At 38.8% G+C, this 21,918-nt stretch overlaps 2 protein-coding genes across 2 annotated transcripts in view; one reads left to right on the top strand and one right to left on the bottom strand.

The window, feature by feature from the left end:
* The first annotated feature begins 21 nt into the window (after positions 1 to 21).
* On the top strand, positions 22 to 15,040 carry tcp1 (t-complex 1). Its single transcript, XM_077224905.1, has 12 exons — positions 22 to 386; positions 1,085 to 1,170; positions 6,316 to 6,444; positions 6,699 to 6,796; positions 6,883 to 6,993; positions 8,376 to 8,557; positions 8,641 to 8,767; positions 11,065 to 11,240; positions 11,326 to 11,449; positions 12,978 to 13,170; positions 14,080 to 14,243; positions 14,604 to 15,040. The coding sequence occupies exons 1-12, from the start codon at positions 314 to 316 to the stop codon at positions 14,815 to 14,817; spliced, it is 1,677 nt and encodes a 558-aa protein (XP_077081020.1). The 5' UTR covers positions 22 to 313; the 3' UTR covers positions 14,818 to 15,040.
* An 88-nt stretch (positions 15,041 to 15,128) lies between these two features.
* The window catches only part of LOC143733277 (inactive serine protease 35), a 7,294-nt gene continuing 504 nt past the window's right edge, over positions 15,129 to 21,918 (bottom strand). The window contains exon 2 of the mRNA XM_077224906.1: positions 15,129 to 17,095. Within this exon, the coding sequence (XP_077081021.1) occupies positions 15,814 to 17,085 (1,272 nt within the window). The 5' untranslated portion in view covers positions 17,086 to 17,095 and the 3' untranslated portion in view covers positions 15,129 to 15,813. The remainder of the gene's footprint in view (positions 17,096 to 21,918) is intronic.

The following is a 21,918-nucleotide window of genomic DNA, read 5'->3' as shown; positions in this document are numbered from 1 at the left end:
CACTAGATGTCCCTCAATCTTAGGAAAGGCCTTAACGAAAACCATCGAATGAATTACCACATTAAAACGGGGAATTGTAGTTTTTTTTCGAACTCTAACGGTCTTTGGATTAATCTGTGTGGCTGTATTGCTCTTTATAGACATCAGTGTGTAGAGTCGAGTCTTTGGAGAGGTTAAGCCGCTCATGTATGTGAGTGTGAACTGAAAGAAAGCTGTTTATCAGGATTGATCTGGAACTTTCCACGCGCGCCCCTCCCGCGCGCACCTACCCATAACCCAGCGCGCGTGTCTCCATTCTTCTCTCCAGTCCAACATGTCTATGACAGAGGGTCCGTTAACCGTGCTCGGCCAGAGGACGACCGGCGAGTCCGTCAGGGCTCAAAACGGTGAGTCGGGAGCATGTTTGACCACAGTAAAACAAAGCGACGTGATAACTGGCCCGATGTGGGGATGTTTTAACCGGAAGAGCTGTTGCGGCCGGTGTCTCGAGCAGCACGTGCGGCTCAGAGGAACCAGTGTGTTTAAAACTGAACCTACAACAAAAGACGTATTCACTCTCTTCTATAGTCGTTATTATGTTCATTTCTTTGGTCTGCACGCTGTCGGTACAGTGATTGTGTTTCTTGACCCAGTGACGTTAGATCATCCATCACTGATATAGCTACGCATGTGTGCTACTTTATCAGACGGATGAATCAAAGCATGAGTGATGCTGTGATGGGGAAAAGTCCTGGTTTGCAGTAACGTGGAAGAAAGATTTGTAATACATGCATATTATCATCGATGTACATAGCTTTGGTAACTGAAGACTTCTGCTATTGTGTGATGCTGCATCCACGCCCCGTTTAGTGTCAGTTTTTAAGGCCATAATGTAGTCTATAAACTGCATATATAAGCCCAGACGACATAAACAAACTCCTACATGACTTGGTTACGCTTCTCTAACCTTTTGCATTTTAACTTCGAATTAAAAAAAAAAAACGTACGCTGTAACGGTTTCTGATTGCAGGCAACTGTCTGCATAATCATGTTGAGCAGAAAAGTTCAATATTCATATGCTGATATTGTTTTTGTTCATTTGCAGTCATGGCCGCTGCATCCATTGCTAACATCGTCAAGAGCTCCCTCGGTCCCGTAGGACTGGACAAGATGTTGGTGGATGACATTGGTGTAAGTTTAAACACGTTTCCCCCTGTCAGAGTGATGTTCAGTCTCATCCAGCTTCCTCATCACGAGCCTTAATGCGTTTAGATTACAGGCAGTGGCGGCCTTATGCATTCGGGGGCCCATTTCAATAACTAAAATGGGGCCCTACTCATATAAAACATAATAGAGCAGAAAAAGCAAGGATTCCTGTTGGTTTGCTTCAATGGTGTATTATTTTATTACGTGCACTTTCAGCTTCAAGAACAGGCAGCTCAACATAGAAGTTATCCAAACTTATTTGATTAAAACTATATAAAATTATACAGCGTTTTACGTTGGAATAAGCCTCGCCCTTTCACGGACAGCTAATTTGATTAGCGCAGTATATTTTCAGCTGTCTGGGCTGACATAAAATAAACAGCTCAAACATCCCCTCAACTTAAATTATTAACAAAAGCAAAGAAGAAAACGTGTCTGACTGACACTGAACCGAACATAAATAACTTTACAATGATGGGCTCCGCGTCCGTGGACAGCTGAGCTCACCGGGCGGCGGGCGTAGACTAGGGTTGGGCGGTATTACGGTAATATCGTATACCGCGGGGTCTTAAAATAGCAACGGTATCAGTTTCAATACCGGCATTACCGGCACTTATATATAATATATACATATAATTTATTCAATACCTAAAAATGCTTTTGTAGTTGTCATCAAGTGACAGTGTGGAGGAGACAGAGAGAGAGAGAGAAGGGAGAGGCGGTAAATACTGACGAGGCAATTTGTAAATGTTGCAATAAAAAAGGTGACCGCGAGAGATGGAAACACCTCTAACCTAATGTCGCATCTCCGAAACAACCACCCACTCACTGCTGCGAGGATGCATTTTGCCCCGAGTTCATTAAGCGCATTAGTTTATATTTGTTAAAATATTATAATGTAATTTTTTTTACGTTGATAATGAAAACTGAACAGCACGAGTAAGATGGGATGCATCGGGAGTCAGTCATTGACCACTTAATTAAGTTTCATTCTGTAAAAGGCCTTTCTTTAAAGTGAATTTCGTTTTGTATAAATTGTATCTTAATTTTAATAATTTTTTTATCAACCAATAATAAATAAGAATCAAATAAAGCAGACAACATAATCATGACATGATCGTGCGCTGGCGCGCCGCGGTCACTTGCATTGAAATCTCATCATAAATTAACTGAAACTCAGTGTATGTCTCACAGACATGACAGATATCTAAATAAAGCTTGAAATTTCATTAAACGAAACAATTCAAAACGAAAAGAAAAAGGCTAGCCTACTCTCTGATTATGTAATCCATGATGTGCATTTCTCTCTATGCGCGTTCATACGGAAATGGCGATCATCAAATTAAACGAAACTATTCAAAACGAAAAGAAATAGGCTAGCCTACTCTCTGATTATGTAATCCATGATGTGCATTTCTCTCTATCGTTCACTATGGAGATGGCGATTATACAAATTTCTGTAAACGAAACAATTCAAAAGGAAAAGAAATATAGGCAGCATACTCTCTGATTAATCCATGATGTGCATTTCTCTCTATAGGCGCGTTCACTACGGAGATATCAATCGTCAATTTCTTTAAACGAAACAATTCAAAAGGAAAAGAAAAAGGCTAGCCTATACCTTCTGATTATGTAATCCATGAATAGCATTTCTCTCTATATATGCACGTTCACTAGGAGATGGCGATCGTCAGCTTAATCTTTGCAGCACTGACAGAAAAGTTGTATTAATAAAAATCCATGGACGCGTGTCACCGGATTTACAAATGCACTTCTTGCTTGTTGCTTGTTAATTTAATTTAAATTAATTAATAAAATGAATACAATTTTCATAATTAAAATAATTAAATATTATTAATTGTCACATTTTTGCTCATTTATAAATAGTATTTATATATTCCACCCCCTCAGCACCTGGGTTAAAAAATTATTTGGCGCCACCATATTATAACGGCCCACGTATTAAAAATTGTCGAGTCTAAATATGGCTACGGCTCATATTACATTTAATGCCGTCAGCCGGGATCAGACACAACGTGCACGGGTTGGCCTTGATTTATTATTTTTTTTGCCCGATCTGGTATTCAGTTTCTGAACGGTGTAGTCACAAGCCAACAGTTTGGTGACGCTGTCTGAGCCTTATGTCATAATTTTTAATTCGTCACGGTAATACCGTATACCCCGGTAAAATAGGGAGGAGGTTTGACGGTATCAAAATTTGGATACCGCCCAAGCCTAGCGTAGACTTCACCTGAGCCCTTTTTAGAAATCCACCCTTCTGTGTTTGAGTGCTGAGAATGCCCTGATAAGATCATCTTTGTCCAGCGATGTTGTCATCTCGCCTGGACCAAAGAAAGAGGTCACTTTTGGTAGACTGAATAAAGCGTTTCTTTTGTTGTCCAATATCTTTTTCGTTTTTCAGCACCACTTGCATATGTAGGCTACGTTTCATTTTCCTCTTAAAAAATATTTTCCTGCTCAAAATAACATTTTAACTTAACGGCAAAAAAGGCCAATTTATAAACAAATAAACTACCGGTATTATGCTTCAGATCACTTAAGCCGTTCGCGGGGGAGGTAAATCTCGTAGCTTGTGGTCAGTCTACCTCGGATGGTTTAGACATTATGGCTGAAAATCAATATCCTATGGAGATAATGAATGGGATTTTTGCCGGTGTTTTTGGGGCCCCCTTGGAGGACGGGGCCCGTTTCAATTGAAACGGGTGAAACATAGGTAAGGCCGCCAATGATTACAGGAGACACTTCCGGTTCGGGGATGTTCCACTTAAATAGAATACAATAATGTCAAATAATATTGGTCTGTGGCAGTAATTGCTTTTAGAAGAATAATGTCATCTTGTACAGTTTTTGAAAATGCTTTTTGCGTTCATAGAGTGAACCTTTCACTGATTGTTTACAGCTTAACGAAATTTACTCACATAATTCGTGCAAAGTGTCACAGGGCGTAGGAAAAAGGTGGACATTCTATAATATAGTTAATTCATAATGTAGTTACTTCAACTTGAATCGACCTTTTTCAGGCCAGTTTACACTGACTAGCATCTCCATGGATCCAGTGGCATATCTGGGCATACTTGCTGGGTGTTATTCTGACTGCCACATTATAGTCCTTCTGTATCCCATCGACATCCACCCACTGGTGTCCAGAGAACACGCCAATCATGGGAATCTGAACGGTGATCCCGGCACATTCTTGTGGTCACAGCCTGGAAATTTACAAGTTCGCACCATCGTTCATTTTCTACTTTTTACGTCGTTTCGTAATCGATTGTGTAAACACTGTGGAACAGCTGATCAGAACGTGCGCACTGTTGACATTGACAGCAGCGCGGATTGATAGAAATGGAAGGAAAATAGTGCCGATTAAAACTGAGGTATGAATTTTGACCGGCGTGTTTTTTGAGTGATAAATTAATCAAGCTTTGAAACGCAAATCATTTTTTCACGTAAAAACGCACAGTTTTGAGGCCCCGGAAACTAACCGGGAGTACTTTATTGAAAAACTTCCAGCGGCCAGAACTCTGACCAGGGAGGAGACTACAGAGTGGGTCAGTGTGTATACACTATAGTGCTGGTAAGGATTGCATACAACTTCATGTCTTAAATGGGCGAACTAACCCTTGAACGTTTAATTAAACTCTTTGAAAATTGCACACTCTCTCCCAATTGGGACATTTAAAACAGAAGTGTTAATTTGCAGAAGCAGTGAACTCCGTTCTTGTTCATTTTCATAAATCATACGATAATCGAAAATTCATTAAAAAAAATTATGCATTTCAAATAATATCAGTCAAACTGCAGCTGGGTTGTTTTAAGTAATAATTATATAATTATTTATTTAACCGTAATTAAACGTGTATATATATAATTATTACATAATTGTTAATTACTTAATTATTATTATTACAGTTTGACTGATATTACTTGGAATTAATTAAAATAAATTACTCTTATTAATAACTCAAAAAATACAGGTAACTTAAATCAAAGTTCATTGAAAGTATGTTTATATATATATATATATATATTAAAAGTTTGTTTTTTACTCAAAATCGTTGTTTTGGCAAAAGCAGTTAACTCCATATTTCTTGTTTCAGAGTAAAAAAAAACAAGTAATTTCTATGATGTATAATAAAACACTCGGTTAATCTTCGTAATGTTAATCTCCTCATCTGACATAGACGCCTGACAAACTTAACTGTTGTGATTACGCAGTACAGGGAGCTTTTCCCTCACCACTGTAACGTGCTGCTTTAGCAAGCTTACCTGAAATAGTTTCAGCTTTTATTTTCCTTTTACGCCCTGAAGAAAATATCACGGGTTCATCAAGTTCGTTGAAATTATCCACCCTTGATCTCTTATAGTCCGCTTTGATGAAACTCCTCTCAGCTAGCGCGTCTTTTCGAAGTGACTAACAGCCTTGTCACATGACCTGAACACTACGCATTGGCTTATCGAGTTGTTCACAAACAACAAGGGTGCTTGTCGGTTTCTGCTGTAAAACATGAACTCGCGATGCCTTAACAGTGGACAAAACCGGCTTTTGTGACACAACCTGTTTAGGGTTCAGTCAATCTTGTCAGGCGTCTATTTCGAAAACTAACGTTTTAAGGACACACCGGCAGACAGTATAGTGAGTAAACGAAAATGTGCGCTTTGGCGGAAGTTACATGAGGATATGGAGAGTGTCAAAATATAGGTACCATATACCGATATTTTACGCGTGACATCGATGCATCAATCAAGCGTCTAACGATACGATGCATCGATCCTTATCGATGTATTGTTACACCCCTAGTAAAGAGAGGCGATGAGATGTTCTGCTGGAACTGATGCGGCTTAGCGTTCCAAAACCACATTTATTGTTCGAGTTAAGTTGTAAAATGGATAGACTTTTTGCATTAAATGTAAAGCACAAAGCTTTTTTACGATTCCTGAATGAGAGGTGTGCTACAAATATTGTTTGGTAAGGTTTTTCAACTAAAAACTGCATAGACTGAAAGATTTTGTTGATTGAATTGAAGACCCATTGTTTTCAATCAAGACTAGCATCCACACAGATGACATGTTTCTGGTTTGTTTGCTAATGCCGGTGGATGTGTGTTTCAGGACGTGACCATCACCAACGACGGGGCCACCATCCTGAAGCTGCTGGAGGTGGAGCACCCGGCGGCCAAGGTCCTGTGTGAACTCGCTGAGCTGCAGGACAAGGAGGTCGGAGACGGCACGACATCAGTGGTGAGCCGTTTCTTACTTAAGATGAGTGTCTGTTATATAAAAACTCTTCCTGTTATAGTGCCATCCATCTGGGTTGTGTCAGTGTGTGGCTATGCTAACAGGACACAGAAACTGTCTGTCGTAAACTGTGGGACATGCAGGTCTTCCTCTGCGGCCTCCACATGTCTGACAGTACATTAGACAATGATGATTGGATCTCAGAGTAGGATTGTGTTGTGTAAACCCCTCGTGTGTGTGTGTGTGTGTGTGTGTAGGTGATCATTGCTGCTGAACTGTTGAAGAGTGCTGACGAGCTTGTCAAGCAGAAGATTCACCCCACCTCCATCATCAGTGGATACAGACTGGCCTGCAAGTAAGAAACACTTCCTGTGCCGTTTTGTGTAAGCATGATTAAGCAGGACATTTGCATTTATCGGTGTGATTTGCTGTGGTTCATAGGGAGGCGGTCCGATACATCAATGAGAATCTGACCATCGCCACAGATGACTTGGGCAGAGAGTGTCTCATCAATGCAGCCAAGACATCCATGTCTTCTAAGATCATTGGAGTGTATCCTCTGTGTTGTGCTGCTCACTGTACATTGTGTTTCATAGTGTGGTTTTATCTTTGGTTAAAAATATTTAACCCAACATTCGTTTTTTCCTCGTCATCCTTTGGCTAGCGTTACATTATGACCATGCACTTATTTATGTGTTTTTTTATTTTTATTTTTTTCATCTAACCATTCAAGCGTGATAAGACACAAAAGAGAACTCAGTGCGGTACTGGCCCACACAACGCACTGCTTGAACGGACAAAAACACACAAAATTATGCCAAAGTGCCTGTTTTGTCGAGTATTCTCACAAGCACAGTTCTAAATGAGTTAAATGCAGTCTTAACTTGTTAGGCTGCTTTTGAAAAAATCCCAGAAATAGCATACTCAAACCAAAACAGATACAGTTCATGAACCCTTTGCTCTAAAAGCATAAGTATGGTCTCAGGGTACGTTTACACGACAGCGAAATGCTTAAAACCGAGAAGTTGTTCCTTTCAGTTTTCCACGTACAGACGACATCATTGTCAAAACATTCCCTAAAAACTATTAAAAACGTTGTATTCTGCTGCCAGGCTGAACACGTAATACGCATGTGCATGACGTCATCGTCTTCAGAGATTAGTGTTTTTGTTGATAACATGGAGACTGTATTCAAAAACTTTGTAACCCGTTTTCTACAGTGTGTTTTCAGGCACACAAAACGCCGTTGTCATGTAAATGCAGGGTCAAAACTCATAAAGTTGTACGGGTTTAGTTGAAAATAGTGTCGTGTAAACAGCCCCTCATTTGAAAGCAAACAATTGCCAGTTTATTGTAAAGTCAGAAATAATTGTCATATTTATTTTTATGAATGGCTTAACAATTTTGTAAAGTTAGGCTGGGTGGCATGTGCATCTTAGGGCTAGCTAGCATGTTAGCTTAGCACACCATAAATACATGACAACTTTTGAGATTAAAACCATTTTTGGCTCCAAACTAGGCTTTGTGTATACCACAAATCGAGTGTTTTAAATAACCTTCTGTGTTCTGATGTGGCTTCAGATCAAAAAATCAGACAGAAAAGATATTATTTTATAGTATTCTGTACAGTGTATGTCAAATTAGTATTGCATTATAAATATAATCTATTATGAAAATACCTGAAGAGATGTATGTCTATCCCTCACAACATTATTTTCATTGGTGTTTAAAAGCAGATGGCTCTGCTGTGAATAAGGTCTTTGGCTGCGCTCAGTCACTTTTTGGGATTTGCAGTAAAAATTGCTTTCAAGTGTAATTAATAATGAAATGTTTTGTACAGTCATAGAGTCTGCATTTCCCTTCTGCATAAAATGAGATTGATACGCATAGACTTATCATTTGAAATGAGATGTTGTTCTTTGACGTTGTGTTAGTGATGCTGATTTTTTTGCTAATATGGTGGTGGACGCTGCCCTGGCTGTGAAGTTTGTTGATGGTAAAGGTGTGGCTCGCTATCCCATCAACTCCGTCAATGTGCTGAAGGCTCACGGGCGCAGCCAGAAAGAGAGTTTCCTCGTCAACGGATATGCTCTTAACTGCACCGTCGGATCGCAAGGTCTGTTTGCTGCTTGTTTTATTGCCGTTTGCATAGTATATATTAGTGTGACGGTGTAGTAAAATGTCTGGTTATTTGTTTAGGAATGGTAAAGCGTGTGTCCAATGCCAAGATAGCCTGTCTGGACTTCAGCCTGCAGAAAACCAAGATGAAGATGGGTGTTCAGGTGGTCATCAATGATCCAGAGAAACTGGACCAAATCAGACAGAGGTAAAAAAACAAACATCTATGGTTATAACTCTTACTCGTATATGCATTTGTCTCTGTTTGGTTTTTGGGCTGTGCAACATAAATGTATGTATACCACTAAATGTTACCACTAAAATGTAACTTTTTTTTCTTTTTACGTTTCAAAACGTAACTATTTACGTTTACTATTCAGCAAGAATGCATTTAAATTGGACAAAAGTAACAGTAAACACATTCGTTTTCACAACAATATGAAGCAGCACAACTGTTTTGATAATAATCAGAAATGTTTCTTGCATCAAATCCTCATATTAGAATGATTTCTGAAGGATCAAGGGCACCACATTAAGCCTTTTCATGTGCTTGTCCTTCGAACAAGTAAATCTGTCATTCACTTGTTCGAGTAAAAAAGTTGATTGTCTGGATTTTTTTTATTGATTTATTTATTTATTCTGAAGCAATATTCTCATCAGTGTTCAATCAGCTTTGATATTTAAATCGGCATATTGTAATATCTACACCTTTAAAGGGCATCTCCTCCCCCAATCTTATTAAATGTATGCTTCATCTTTCATTTTAAATTCCTTAATTTGATCAATAAATTAAATTATATAGAATAATAAAACACTATAGGGCTGTTACCCTAGGTAGGGCTGATCACATTAAATCATTTACACTGAAAAATTACAATTGCATAAATTAATGTTATGAAATTGATTTAAATATACAAATAAGAAACGTTGGAAAGAATGATACTACTTTTAAACATAACACTAAACCGCCAGTAGGTGGTGGCAGGCGACCGTCTTAATGAGTGAGTCATTGATTCATTCAATCAAACGATTCGTTCAAACGGTTGATTCATTCAAGTATGAGACTGATGTTTATTAATGGGTCATTGAATCTTTGACTCAAATGATTCGTTCAAAACGCTGAATCATTCAGTAATGAAAACAGGTTGAGTGTTCCTGTGAGATGCGCCGTGGTTCTGCTGTGATTTTTGTGTGGAACTATTTTCGCTGCTGAAACAGAACAAAAACAGGCAATATTGCACCTAAAATGAAAGTGACTTAATTTTAACTGTTTATTGAACTGTTGTAGGAAATCAATGTCACATTTTCAATCGTGATGGTGTTCAAGAAAAATAATTGAGGTTGCTTAACATATGTTAAAAATTAAAAAAAGTATGTTGTTAACTGTGTGTGTGTGTGTGTGTGTGCTCATTTGTGTTGATTTCTCCTTGAGAGGCTGCGTGCGCGTCAACAGCGCAACCTTTCCTTCAGTAATACATTATCCACAATCGATCGCAACTTACAATAAATATAATAAAATCAGAATCATTCTCTTGGTTTAGTGATTCTCTAGTTATTTGTATATTTTTGTTATTGATGTTCTAATCAGGCTACTTGTCCGGTCCGGCAAGTAAAATTCTCTTTTACTTGTCCCATAAAAAAATCCACTTGTCCTGGACAAGCGTTAATGTCGAGCCCTGTGATCACGTGACACTGAAGACTGGAGTAATGATGCTGAAAATGCAGCTTTACCATCATAGAAATAACAGAAAACTGTTATTTTTAAATTGTAATGATATTTCTCAATATTAAAATTATTTACTGTCTTTTTAATCAAATTAATGCAGCCTTAGGTACTGGTTTAGTTACTTTAATCAGTTTCTGTAATGAAATATTAATATACAGTATATACTGTATTAGCACTAGTAAAAACTTTTCAGGCCCTGATTTCTGATCTGTTTTTGGAAAGTGCCACCTCTCAATTATTTCTGATTGAAGTAAGACTGTCACAAGGTTTCCCCAGTGGATTTTGTGACACTATAGGGGTTGGACCTTGATCCTCCTTTTATTTTGGCAGAACACTGCTGTTTCTTTGAAGACAGGTTTACAAGTGCATCTCATTTCAAATCTAGTGAAATCCTGCAATCTGTCCACAATAATGTTGGGAAATGAAGTGTAACAGGCACACATTTCGTTCCCAAACGCATGTTAAACTCACAGAACATGCAGAAGATGGATTTCGCTGCATTCACTGTCACCTGGTAAACATAAGCTGATTGCTTTTTAGTTAATTTGACTGTTACTTTGCCAAAGCAATTTGTGCAAAATACAGCGTTAGAGAACTTTTAAATGATTTGAAATTGTTGTTGTTGTTGTTTTTTTTTCCAGTTTTTTATTATGAAATTGTGGTAGGACAAACTAGATAATTGCAGTAGGAGTCTAGGTTATTAATGGGGAAACACCGCTGTCATGATTTGAGGTCTTAAGCGATCACTATAAATGTGCAATTCTGCATCTGTTCCTCAGGGAATCAGACATCACAAAGGAGCGCATTCAGAAGATCCTGGCGTCGGGGGCAAACGTGATTCTGGCCACCGGAGGCATTGATGACATGTGTCTGAAGTACTTTGTAGATGTGGGAGCCATGGCTGTCAGGAGAGTGCTCAAGAAGGACCTCAAACGCATCGCCAAAGCAACCGGCGGTCAGCTGACTACACTTAAGCTTAGGTTTAGCCCTTCTTTTCTTCAAGGTGTTTTATTCTCAATGTTGGTGTTTTCTCCCTACAGCCACTGTTTGCTCATCTCTGTCTAACCTGGAGGGAGAGGAGACGTTCGAGGTGGCCATGCTGGGTCAGGCCGAGGAGGTGGTGCAGGAGAGAGTGTGTGACGACGAGCTCATCCTTGTCAAAAAGTGAGATCATGTTCCTTTTCCGTCATCAGGACCGGAGTTTCCATTACCCTTCAAATTGTGCAAATTGAAATACGCCCAATGGAAACACGTCAATTTCGCGAAAACCTTTTTACGATATATGAGTTTTTACGCTCACGTTCAGGTGGTTTTTCAGGCAATTCAAAAAAAGGAATATTTCGCAAAACTGCAATGGAAACCGCTTTTGCACATTTACAGGTCACCTGACGTAGAGACGCGCTGTGTTTGGACAGAATACGAGACAGTTCTTTATTAAATTCATAAAAGACAAAATAATTACAGGAATACTGGATTCTAAACCTCAAAGAAATTCCACAATCAAGACGTCGAAGCAGAAATGAGGGAGATACACCCAGAAACTCCACATATAAGGGTATTTCCTTATCATTAATGCTTGGATAACACGCATACGTCTCCTTCGATTAATGATAATGGGCAGGGCAGTGGCTGGGATATACGTGAACCTACCAACATCCGTCACCATGATTTTTGGAATGACTTATCGCGAGAGTAAAAAATGACGTTTTAGTCGCATAACACCGGTTAATGGAAACGGCGTCATTTCGCAATCGTTTTTTGTCAACATTTAGAACAAATCGCAAAAGTTTTGCGCAAATCTGTAATGGAAACGCTCCTACTGATATTAGCTGGATTCTGAAGATGTGTGTTTAGGATGCGTGCCTGTTACGTCCTCCAGAGATTAATCCACACAGTCAGTGTAGGGATAGTCTGGCTCATTAAATCACTTCTGGTACCTTTTGGTCACTTTAGTTTACACTAGCATTATCCTGGAAACGAGCGCTAAATGGTTTTTTTGTCCGAATAATCTGTACGTCTCAAGTTGAAGAGATGCCATTAAACAGATTTTCCAAAAAACACTGAAGATAAATCTCAAATCAAAATGAGAGACTGCACCGAGAGAAAAAAAGTTGTTGGTGTAAAAAAAATCGCATTTTATTATTAGATTCAGAAATCATGTAAATTAACAGTAAATAAAATGTTTACAATTTAATAATTTTAATGAAATGGCACTACAATTTGTTTTATAGACACCAAGCCTAAGTGAATTAAAAGCAAAACAATTAGCGTGGGTGTGTGTGGGAAATGCGCTATACAAATAAACTGGACGTCTCTTCACACTTAAGTTTTACAGCACAAACTATGCTAGTTAAATGTGAGGAGAGAAAAATCACAGTCCAGTAATGTCTAATTCGCCAACGATTGACTTGTTGATCGATTTAAAGCATTACTGAATCTGAAAAAATCTGAAAGACAATAAATTGGTATTTTGACAAGTAAAATGTATGACTGCAGCATTTTTTCTTGATCACTTTTAATTATATAAATTGAGGGAGTAGAAGTGAGTGAAATAATAAATGTTTATACAAATTAATTTAAAAAAAAGAGATCAAAGGTGGAATAACTATAAGTCATGGAATTGTAAAATGGCAATTTGTTTTTAGGCCTGAAAAGGTTTTGGAAAAAATGAATTTCCCTCTTTGTATTTCAGCACAAAGGCACGTACGTGTGCCTCCCTCATCTTGCGCGGGGCGAATGATTTCATGTGTGATGAAATGGAGCGCTCGCTGCACGACGCCCTGTGTGTGGTGAAGAGGGTGCTGGAGTCCAAGTCAGTGGTGCCAGGAGGTGGCGCTGTCGAGGCGGCTCTGTCCATCTATCTGGAGAACTACGCCACAAGCATGGTGAGAACAGTCCTCCACTGCTGCTCGGATCAAGTTCATCGAGTCAATATTGTATTGGAGCTGGTATATAAATGTCTAAATGCAACAGGCAAGCTTTTATTGTCCGAATGAAGTTGAGACCAGTTTCTATTGTTTTTCTGTGTTGTGCGCGATTGCATGTTTGAACGCGCTCCCATTATAATTGCTGCCGTGCCGGTTGGATGTCATGTGCGGTTACGTGAGTGTGGAAAGAGACAGATAAACAGCTCTGCTGACAGCTGCATCCATCCTGCTCCAAACTAACACGCATAGTTTATCATTGAGACTTATTAACCCTCACTAGGCCTGTGTGTGATCTGTAACAGACTACTTACAATTCATTCAGATTTCAGCGTCTTTTAAATTATTTTTTTTTACAATAAGGTTCAATAGTTAATGTGTTAACTAACATGAACTACCATTAACAAAGATGAATAAATACTGTAACAAATGTATTGCTCGTAAGTTAATAAAAATACATCTGTTCATGTTAGTTCAGTGCATTAAGTAATGTTAACAAATACAACATTTGATTTTAATAACGTATTTAGTAAATGTTTAAATTAATATTAACTAAGATTAATAAATACTGAAGAACTATTGTTCATGCTAAGGTAGTTAACTAATGAACGTTATTGTAAAGTGTTACCATTGTTGTTTTTTTGCTGAATTAAATTGAATGAACTGTTAAAACTACAATCCTGAAAAGCATAATCAATGTTACAATGGAAACAGGAATTTTAGCAGAGTCTGTTTATTTTTCAATATTATGGAGGGAAACCATGGTTACTGTTGTACTCTGTTGTTAATATATACGGTAATTGTGCTTTTTAATCATTTGCTTGTGAAGTTGATCGTATGCATATAACTATTGTGTGTGTGTGTGTGTAGGGTTCCCGTGAGCAGCTGGCGATTGCTGAATTTGCTCGCTCTCTGCTCATCATTCCTAAAACTCTGGCAGTGAACGCTGCGCAGGACTCCACCGATCTGGTGGCCAAACTCAGAGCCTTCCACAACGAGGCTCAGGTCAACCCTGAACGCAAGAACCTCAAATGGTTAGTGTCGCTCTCATCTCATCACACAGGGAACCTGTTCCGGACTTAGAAATACGACTGCACTGTCAGGCAGCAGACAAACATACAATCAGGAATTAAAATGGTAGTGTTTAGAAGTAAGGCTTTGGTTTACTTGCCTGAAATGTCTTTCATATGGCTTTTCAAATGGTTTTATAGATTGATGGGATTTGTTCAGACAATACTCTGGAATTATTGTGCCCTATTATGGATTAAACCGAGAGCCAATGCAGTTTAAAAATAGATGGATTACTCTGTTTAACCCTGTATATTTGTATTTGTGTGTGTGTGTGTGTGTGTGTGTGTGTGTGTGTGTGTGTGTGTGTGTGTGTCTGCTCTTAGGATCGGTTTGGACCTGGTAAATGGAAAGCCGAGAGACAACAAGCAGGCGGGAGTGTATGAACCCACAATGGTCAAAACCAAGAGTCTGAAGTTCGCCACAGAGGCAGCCATCACTATTCTCCGAATCGACGACCTTATCAAGCTCTACCCGGACCAGAAAGAGGGCGGGCCGTCCTACCAGGATGCTGTCCAATCAGGCTCTCTGGAGGATTAAAGCCCAGCTGCATCAAATCATCAGTTGGCTGGTTCTGGTGTCACTCCGCTCAGCTTTGTATTTATATTTGGATCCAACAGATGAGCTGTTAGTGTAGAATGTGCACTTTGTTTGCGTTACTTATTTTTTGCTGTTAACATGGCTATTTGTCATGTGTAATGTAACAAATGTTCCTTTTTCTGCCATTTCAAAAAAATCTAAATAAACCAGAATGGTGTAAAAATGTTGTGGTTAAAGATATCTAAAACCATATATTGTGTGAATCAAAACTACAGAAGCTGATGCTCATTTATGAATTAGTGCTTTTGTAATTTAATATTTTAACTGAATGGACTTTATTAGACAACGGCATTTTAATATTAAATAAATACAAATACAAGAAGACCAAAACAATCACACCAGTTATGAATTACCACTAACTCATTTCAAGCTATAAATATGAGTTACAACTTTCAACGCAGAAAAACTGGATGGTGATTTATACTGCCAGGCTTTAAAAAGCATAATAGACCATATGATTTACATAATTTTATTCTAAAAACTTTTAAGCGGTTCACAATTGATTTTCTCAGAGGTAGTGTGAATCACCATCCACTTTTCTTCTATGGAAAACAGGCTCTTCGTGTAACCGGTGACATTTTTCATATTTGGTGAACTCTTCAAGAACTTAAACAAAAATCGTTCTGAATGTCAAGTTGTTTTGCATTTCAGTAGTTGACTACTTGGCCTCAGCTGGTGATGTTGGCTTTTATACATAAACATGGCCTGAGCATGAGGTTACAAAGCCTACAGTCTCAAATTTTGGCAATGATGTAGCCTCCAATTTCATCTTGTGAAAAAAAAAAAGGCATTGAAGACTACTCGCCATGAACTTTTCATTAGGTCACAAATATGACCAGTTATAAAGTTTGCAAGTAGACCATCCCAGCAGTCTTGAGGACTTATTGACAAGTTGCATGTGTTTAATGTAGTTACTTCAACTTGAATCGACCTTTTTCAGGCCAGTTTACACTGACTAGCATCTCCATGGATCCAGTGGCATATCTGGGCATACTTGCTGGGTGTGATTCTGACTGCCACATTATAGTCCTTCTGTATCCCATCGACATCCACCCACTGGTGTCCAGAGAACACGCCAATCACCTTCCTCTTCCACTTCCCTTTTCCCACCTGATCTCGTAGCCTTACGTACACGCCGGCTCCACTCGATCCCTTCTGCGCATCACAGTACTGGTCGTTAGACTCCTCTGAGACCGAACAGAAGCGGTAGACCACTTTCCCTAATTGGTCCTTATCAAAACTAGAGAAGTGGATTCTTCCAGCTGGGATGTCCTTGACCACCGGAACAACTCCTAGCTCCATGAACTTCATCTTATGGGGTCGTTTGAGCTCCAGAAGGGCGTAATCGTAGTCAGCTGAGACCTCATTGCCTTCTCTCCTTGTCCAACCTGTTGGCACTTGAGTCAGTTTGACTCGTGTCCACCGGAAAACTGGTTGTCTGGACTGGTCTGAATCTGTGTCTCTCCTAAAACGGCTCTTCCTTTTCCTTTTGTTGTCTCTACCTTTTTGAAGGAGTTGTCCTACAGTGACTACATCTTCACTTTCTCTCCTCTTTTCTCCTCTCCTCCTGCCTCCTTGTCGGCGTCCTCCCCTGCTTTTGGAGCGAAGCTTCATGATACCCACTCGGAGCCTCTTGGTCCCTTTCAAATAGACTTGGCCATCATGGACACAGTGGGCAGAAGTCAGTACATGTCTTGGAGAAACCAAGATGCCCGAGCAACCCGTAGAGAGCTTCACTGAAGCAGAAAATGGGTAATTGGTGGTGAAGTGTTTATCTGTGATCACAAAGCGCCCATCCATGCCATATACCTGTCGTTTTCTGCGTTTTAGGTGTCCCGTCTTGCAGACCACGGAAGAGGTCGTGTTTCTTAAATCCGAGACCCCTTCTAGTTTTATTTTGGTGTAGATGCGCGTTCCATTCTCATAGATGGTTTCATAAGACAGTAGTCGTTCCAGCTCTGCAGGCCTCGGTTCTGGCAGCTTTCGTTGGCACTCAATCCCGCACATCACTCCTGGCTCACTTACATCTTCCGCAGTGAATTCTGGGCTTTGAAGCCTCACTGTGCTTACGTCCAGGATCACTGGGACTTTAATCTGTGTCAATTGGCAGTCATCTTCATAGTTTGTGGTAGGAGCACCAGTGGAGACCAAAGATACAGCCACAGCCATTGCAGTCAGACTGAACAACAGAGATGGAGGGGCTGTCATTTTGCTCTACCTGAAGATAAAGAGACAAGAGTTCAGGGACCAGTTGCACAAACGTAACAATTATGTTAAGACTGTCTAAGGGTGTGTTCACACTTGGCATGTTTGGTTCAATTAAAACGAACTCTGGTGCGATTGCTCTGTTAGTGCGGTTCAATTGAATAAGCGTGAACGCTGCCGTCTGAACCCTGGTGCCACCAAACAAGCGGACAGAGACGCTGAAAAGATGAGTCTCAGTCCACTTCCAAACAAACTCTGGTGCGGTTCGACTGAAATAAGAACACAACACGCACTGAAAACAGGACATGATGTCACTAGATGAGACCCTAAAAGGACAAAATGGTCCAGCATACCTGGGGTTTTTTTCTCATCATAGTCATGATGTTTCCCACCACAGTTCAGTACAGGACCAGAACCGCGTTTCTGCTCACAGCAGATCTTCATTTGTGTGACGGAGGGATTCCTGACGCTGTTTTATCTCATTTACACATCTTATAAGCTCTTCACGAGTTCTCAGCTGATCAAAATACCATCATATGTATCTACACACATACAACGAGCACATTTATCCCAGAATAAAGAATTGTTTTGGATGGTCAGTGAGTTTTGTCACGAAATATACTTAATATAAGCCAACCAATCAGCTTGTGAAAATATCCTTATGCCTTTAGATTCGCTATTTTTAGGTTCAGTGTTAAAATGCCAATGTGAACACTAAGCGGACCAGAGGCTTGTACCATGATGGTAGTTGAACAAACTCAGGGTTACATGATTAGTTTAGAGTTGACAAAACCAAACCAATCCAACCAGGCTTTGTTGGTACCATGATGCTGATCATCAACTTTCTCTGTCAACTCAGGCTTTGATCCTGAGTTTAGGAGTTTAGGTGTGACATCAGTAGCGAACAGCCAATCACACGTTGAGAAAGAGTGAAACTGAGATTAATTTCTCGCGAGAGAAGCAGCGCAATTCACTTATTAAATAAAAGTATTAAAATATTAAGAATTTAAACAAATTTACACAGCAAGGAGAAACAGCTGTCTATGAAAGAGGACAACTAAAAGAAAAAGTCTTGCTACTGTATATCAGTGCAAGTAAAAGTTGTGAAGTTATTTTATACAGCTGATAAAGGTATAGAGAGAATTGAAGATTTAAGCTCACATGTAGTCAATTTATAGCTTCATCTATTGATGCTAAAGCGTATTTATATTACCTTTATATATTTATTCATTTAAACTGCGTAATAATAATTGATTAACTAAAATTGTACATGTGTGATTGATAAAGGGTATAATAATTACATAAATAATATCTAAATCATACAAATTTATTATTCTAAATAAGCATCACTAAAAACCAGACAATTTTGTCTGTAAAAATCATTTGCTATGTAGTGACCTTTAATTTGGAGTAGAAACAGGTGGAGTGACTTTATCACAGACGACATGTGTCACTTTGCTCACAGCTGATTGGTCCAAGTTTAGTTTGCAACCTCTTAACTAGAATATAACCTGCCCCGGACCAGGTTAGCTGTGTAGCGTAAATTACTATGGCGATGAACACTGCTAAAAGCCAAACCACTTTCATGGTCCCTAAAACCCAGGGTTGACACAAATTAAACTGAAACATAGCTGGCTAGCCACCTAAACCGGCTTCATAGTATAGGCCCCTGGCCATTGAACAGAATAGACTTCAATACTCAGGTTGCTGATTAAGTTTGCACATTCCATTTACAATAATATAGTCCTGGTATTTATATGGAAATTTAACTAGACCACTTCTGGTAGTGATAATCTGGGGATACAAAATGTTGGTGCAATTGATATGGCTAAGGAAAATTAAAAACAGGAGGTGGTTACTTCAACAATTGGAGTATAAAGGCAATAGAGGTCTGCTTTGCTGAAGAAAAACACTCCTATTGCTCTCATCCCAGAAATGGCTATGCTGAAGTAGTGCCATTTTGGCAGGAGTAAAATTCACATGTGGCTTGAACAACCATGCATTTACACTATAGGATCATACCACCTCTGGAGATCATAAGAAGATGAATGCAGGATATCAACCAAGTAAGGAATAATTGACGACAGCCCGTTGAATTATTAGAAAAATAATGCACACCCGAGGTGTAATGCGGTCGCGAAGCGGAGTGGCCGTTACACCTCGGTGTGGATTATTTTTCTAATAATTCAACGGCCTAAAGTCAATTATTCCGCTTATACTACAGTTACCACACATCGAAAAATTGTTCAAATTATGTATTTCAAGACGTTTGTAAAGTTTTTGTCATTAAAACGCTCTTGTATGTAGGACTAATTTATTGCGCATCTAATCCCACGCCTCCGTTGCTAATTCCAAAACGTCATTTTAGAGTTAGCCTAGTAACGGAGGTTTGAGCCACTGATAGCAGACTAATGCTGGACATAACGACTGGCTGAAACATCTGTTTCCATCGACTGCAGCAGATTTTAAACACAGACTGAACGCGCTGAACACGCGTTTGGGCATGATCAATCATAACAAAGTATCAAATTACATTCATAACCGGCCTTACAATAAGTGTGTCCCCGGCTTTATGCAGTTATTAATGCATTTATTAGAGAGAGAGAGAGAGAGAGAGAGAGAGAGAGAGAGAGAGAGAGAGAGAGAGAGCTGTGCTTCAATGTTATTATTTATTAATTAATTCAATTCATTTTAATTAGTTCGTTCATGTTTTTTTTCCTAATATTGACAGTAGTAAATGAAACACAAAGTCCTATTAACAAGTAGGCTATAGGCCTATCAATGATTATTTATTTGTTATCCTATTAGCTGCAATAATTACGAAAACCCGTGCAGCAGAACTATCAATTTATTTATATAGGCCTATTCAGTTTAATTTTATTTTGACTATATAGGACTATATACTTTGTTTATTAAAATTAAACTGCATGTTTCCATTGATTGTGAAGTTAGACATCGAAAATTGCAGATCAAGCGCATGGGCTGCATGTTTTTTCTTGTTATGAATTGTATCCTATTTTCCGTTATTACAGTTTACTAAGCGAAGTGATATGGAACTGTAATGCGGTCAAGACCTGCCTGGAACTACTTTAGCCGTGCGTTTCCCTGAATATAATTGCACACCTTAGAACGTTCTCAACCAATCAGAATCAAGCATTCAACAGCCCTGTACCTCCTAATAGTAGTTCTTGTAGCTCAACTAGATTGTGGCACTATATCATGCAGGGCCGGCCCGAGGGATAAGCGAACTAAGCGGCTGCTTGGGGACCCTTGGCCACCAGGGGGCCCCCCAATCGAGTTTAAATTTTTGTTTTGTTTTTAGATGACTTAAACAAGTGACATAAATTAATGAATGAATATGAATGAATAATTCAAGACAAGAAAATTCTGATTTCATGATCAATATACCTGCCAACAACTGCTGCTGTGTCTGCCAGCGTTTAAGTCATGCGCATAATCTAGTCACCTCGCAAGTGCATAGACAATTCGTGCGCAACTGCGCATAGTCACGGTATCGGTTTAAGTTGGAGAAAATAGCCGCTGGGGAACTTAACCTTCTAGGTGTAAGGTTAGCAGTTTGAATAAATAATAAACATAGCAGTTTGAACTCTTCTCCACTTTATTATACCACACATCAGATCACTAACTCCAGAAACCCGCGACACTCCAGTACCAAGTGCGCACGACCCATTCCTATCTACGGCAAGGCCCAAGGGGAAAAATAGATTGCATACACACATACAACGAGCGCCAGTACATTACCGGTATTATAGTAACAGACTTTGTTGGATTCTGTCATGTACAATCCAACAAAGTCTGTTACAATAATAATAATAAAAAAGATTTTGAGGACAGTTACACTGTATTGAGACAGTAGAGAAATAATAATAATATTTTTTACAGTTTTCAACAATAATTGTCATTGTTGGACCCTTTTCCTTATTATGTTTCTGATTTCTCAGTTTTGTCATTATGTTTTGCAAATAATTTATTTTATATACATTTTGAGACAGTTTGTTTTAAGAAGTTTCAAAGAGTTAGTAAAAGAGTAAAGTAAAAGTTTCAACTTTTTTATTTAAGTAGGCATCTATTTTTTATTTTTTATTTATTTTGTATTAATACATAACCTCACTGTATTCATTTATAATGTATCATTATTGCGTGACATTTGTGTCAATAATTGTCAAGCACAGGGGACTTCGCGTAGTGGGGGGGGGCCCCCAAATCGAATTCTGCTTAGGGCCCCCAAAAGGCTCGGGCCGGCTCTCATATCAAGTCAAGGGTTCAAATTAGTTTTAGTGCTATTGCTGAATTTATTTAGTAATGTATTGCACAGAAAAGAAAGTGCAAGTACTAATATGCAAGTACAGTTCTGGTCAGAATTTGCAACCCTGAAATGTGAGTAAAGAATTTAGAATAACTTCAGAAATCAGTGCAAATTAACCAATTTTGTATAATCAGAATATTTTAAAGACAATACAAAAGTTATTGAACAACAACAAAAGAAGACGTTAATAGTGACATTAAAAATACAGACAAAGCGTACGCTGGACACAATTATTGGCACCCTTTACTAATATTTGGTTGCAGAACCTTTGGTAACAATGACAGCCTCTAAACATTTCTTGAAGCCATACAGAAGCTTCTTACACTTTTCAATCACTTTTGACCTGTTTTATGATTATACATAAATTGTTTCAGTTGCATTTATTTCTGAAGATATTCTAAATCCTTATACTTAGAACTCAATAATCATGTGCAGGACTGAAGGTAGCATGAATACGGATTTATATGTACATATATATATATATATATATATATATATATATATATAAC

This window comes from Siphateles boraxobius, unplaced genomic scaffold (assembly GCF_051911475.1).
Source record: "Siphateles boraxobius isolate OS27281-9 unplaced genomic scaffold, OSU_SipBor_1 94, whole genome shotgun sequence".
NCBI classification, from domain to species: Eukaryota; Metazoa; Chordata; class Actinopteri; order Cypriniformes; family Leuciscidae; genus Siphateles; species Siphateles boraxobius.
This window is presented reverse-complemented; position numbering and strand designations above follow the sequence as displayed.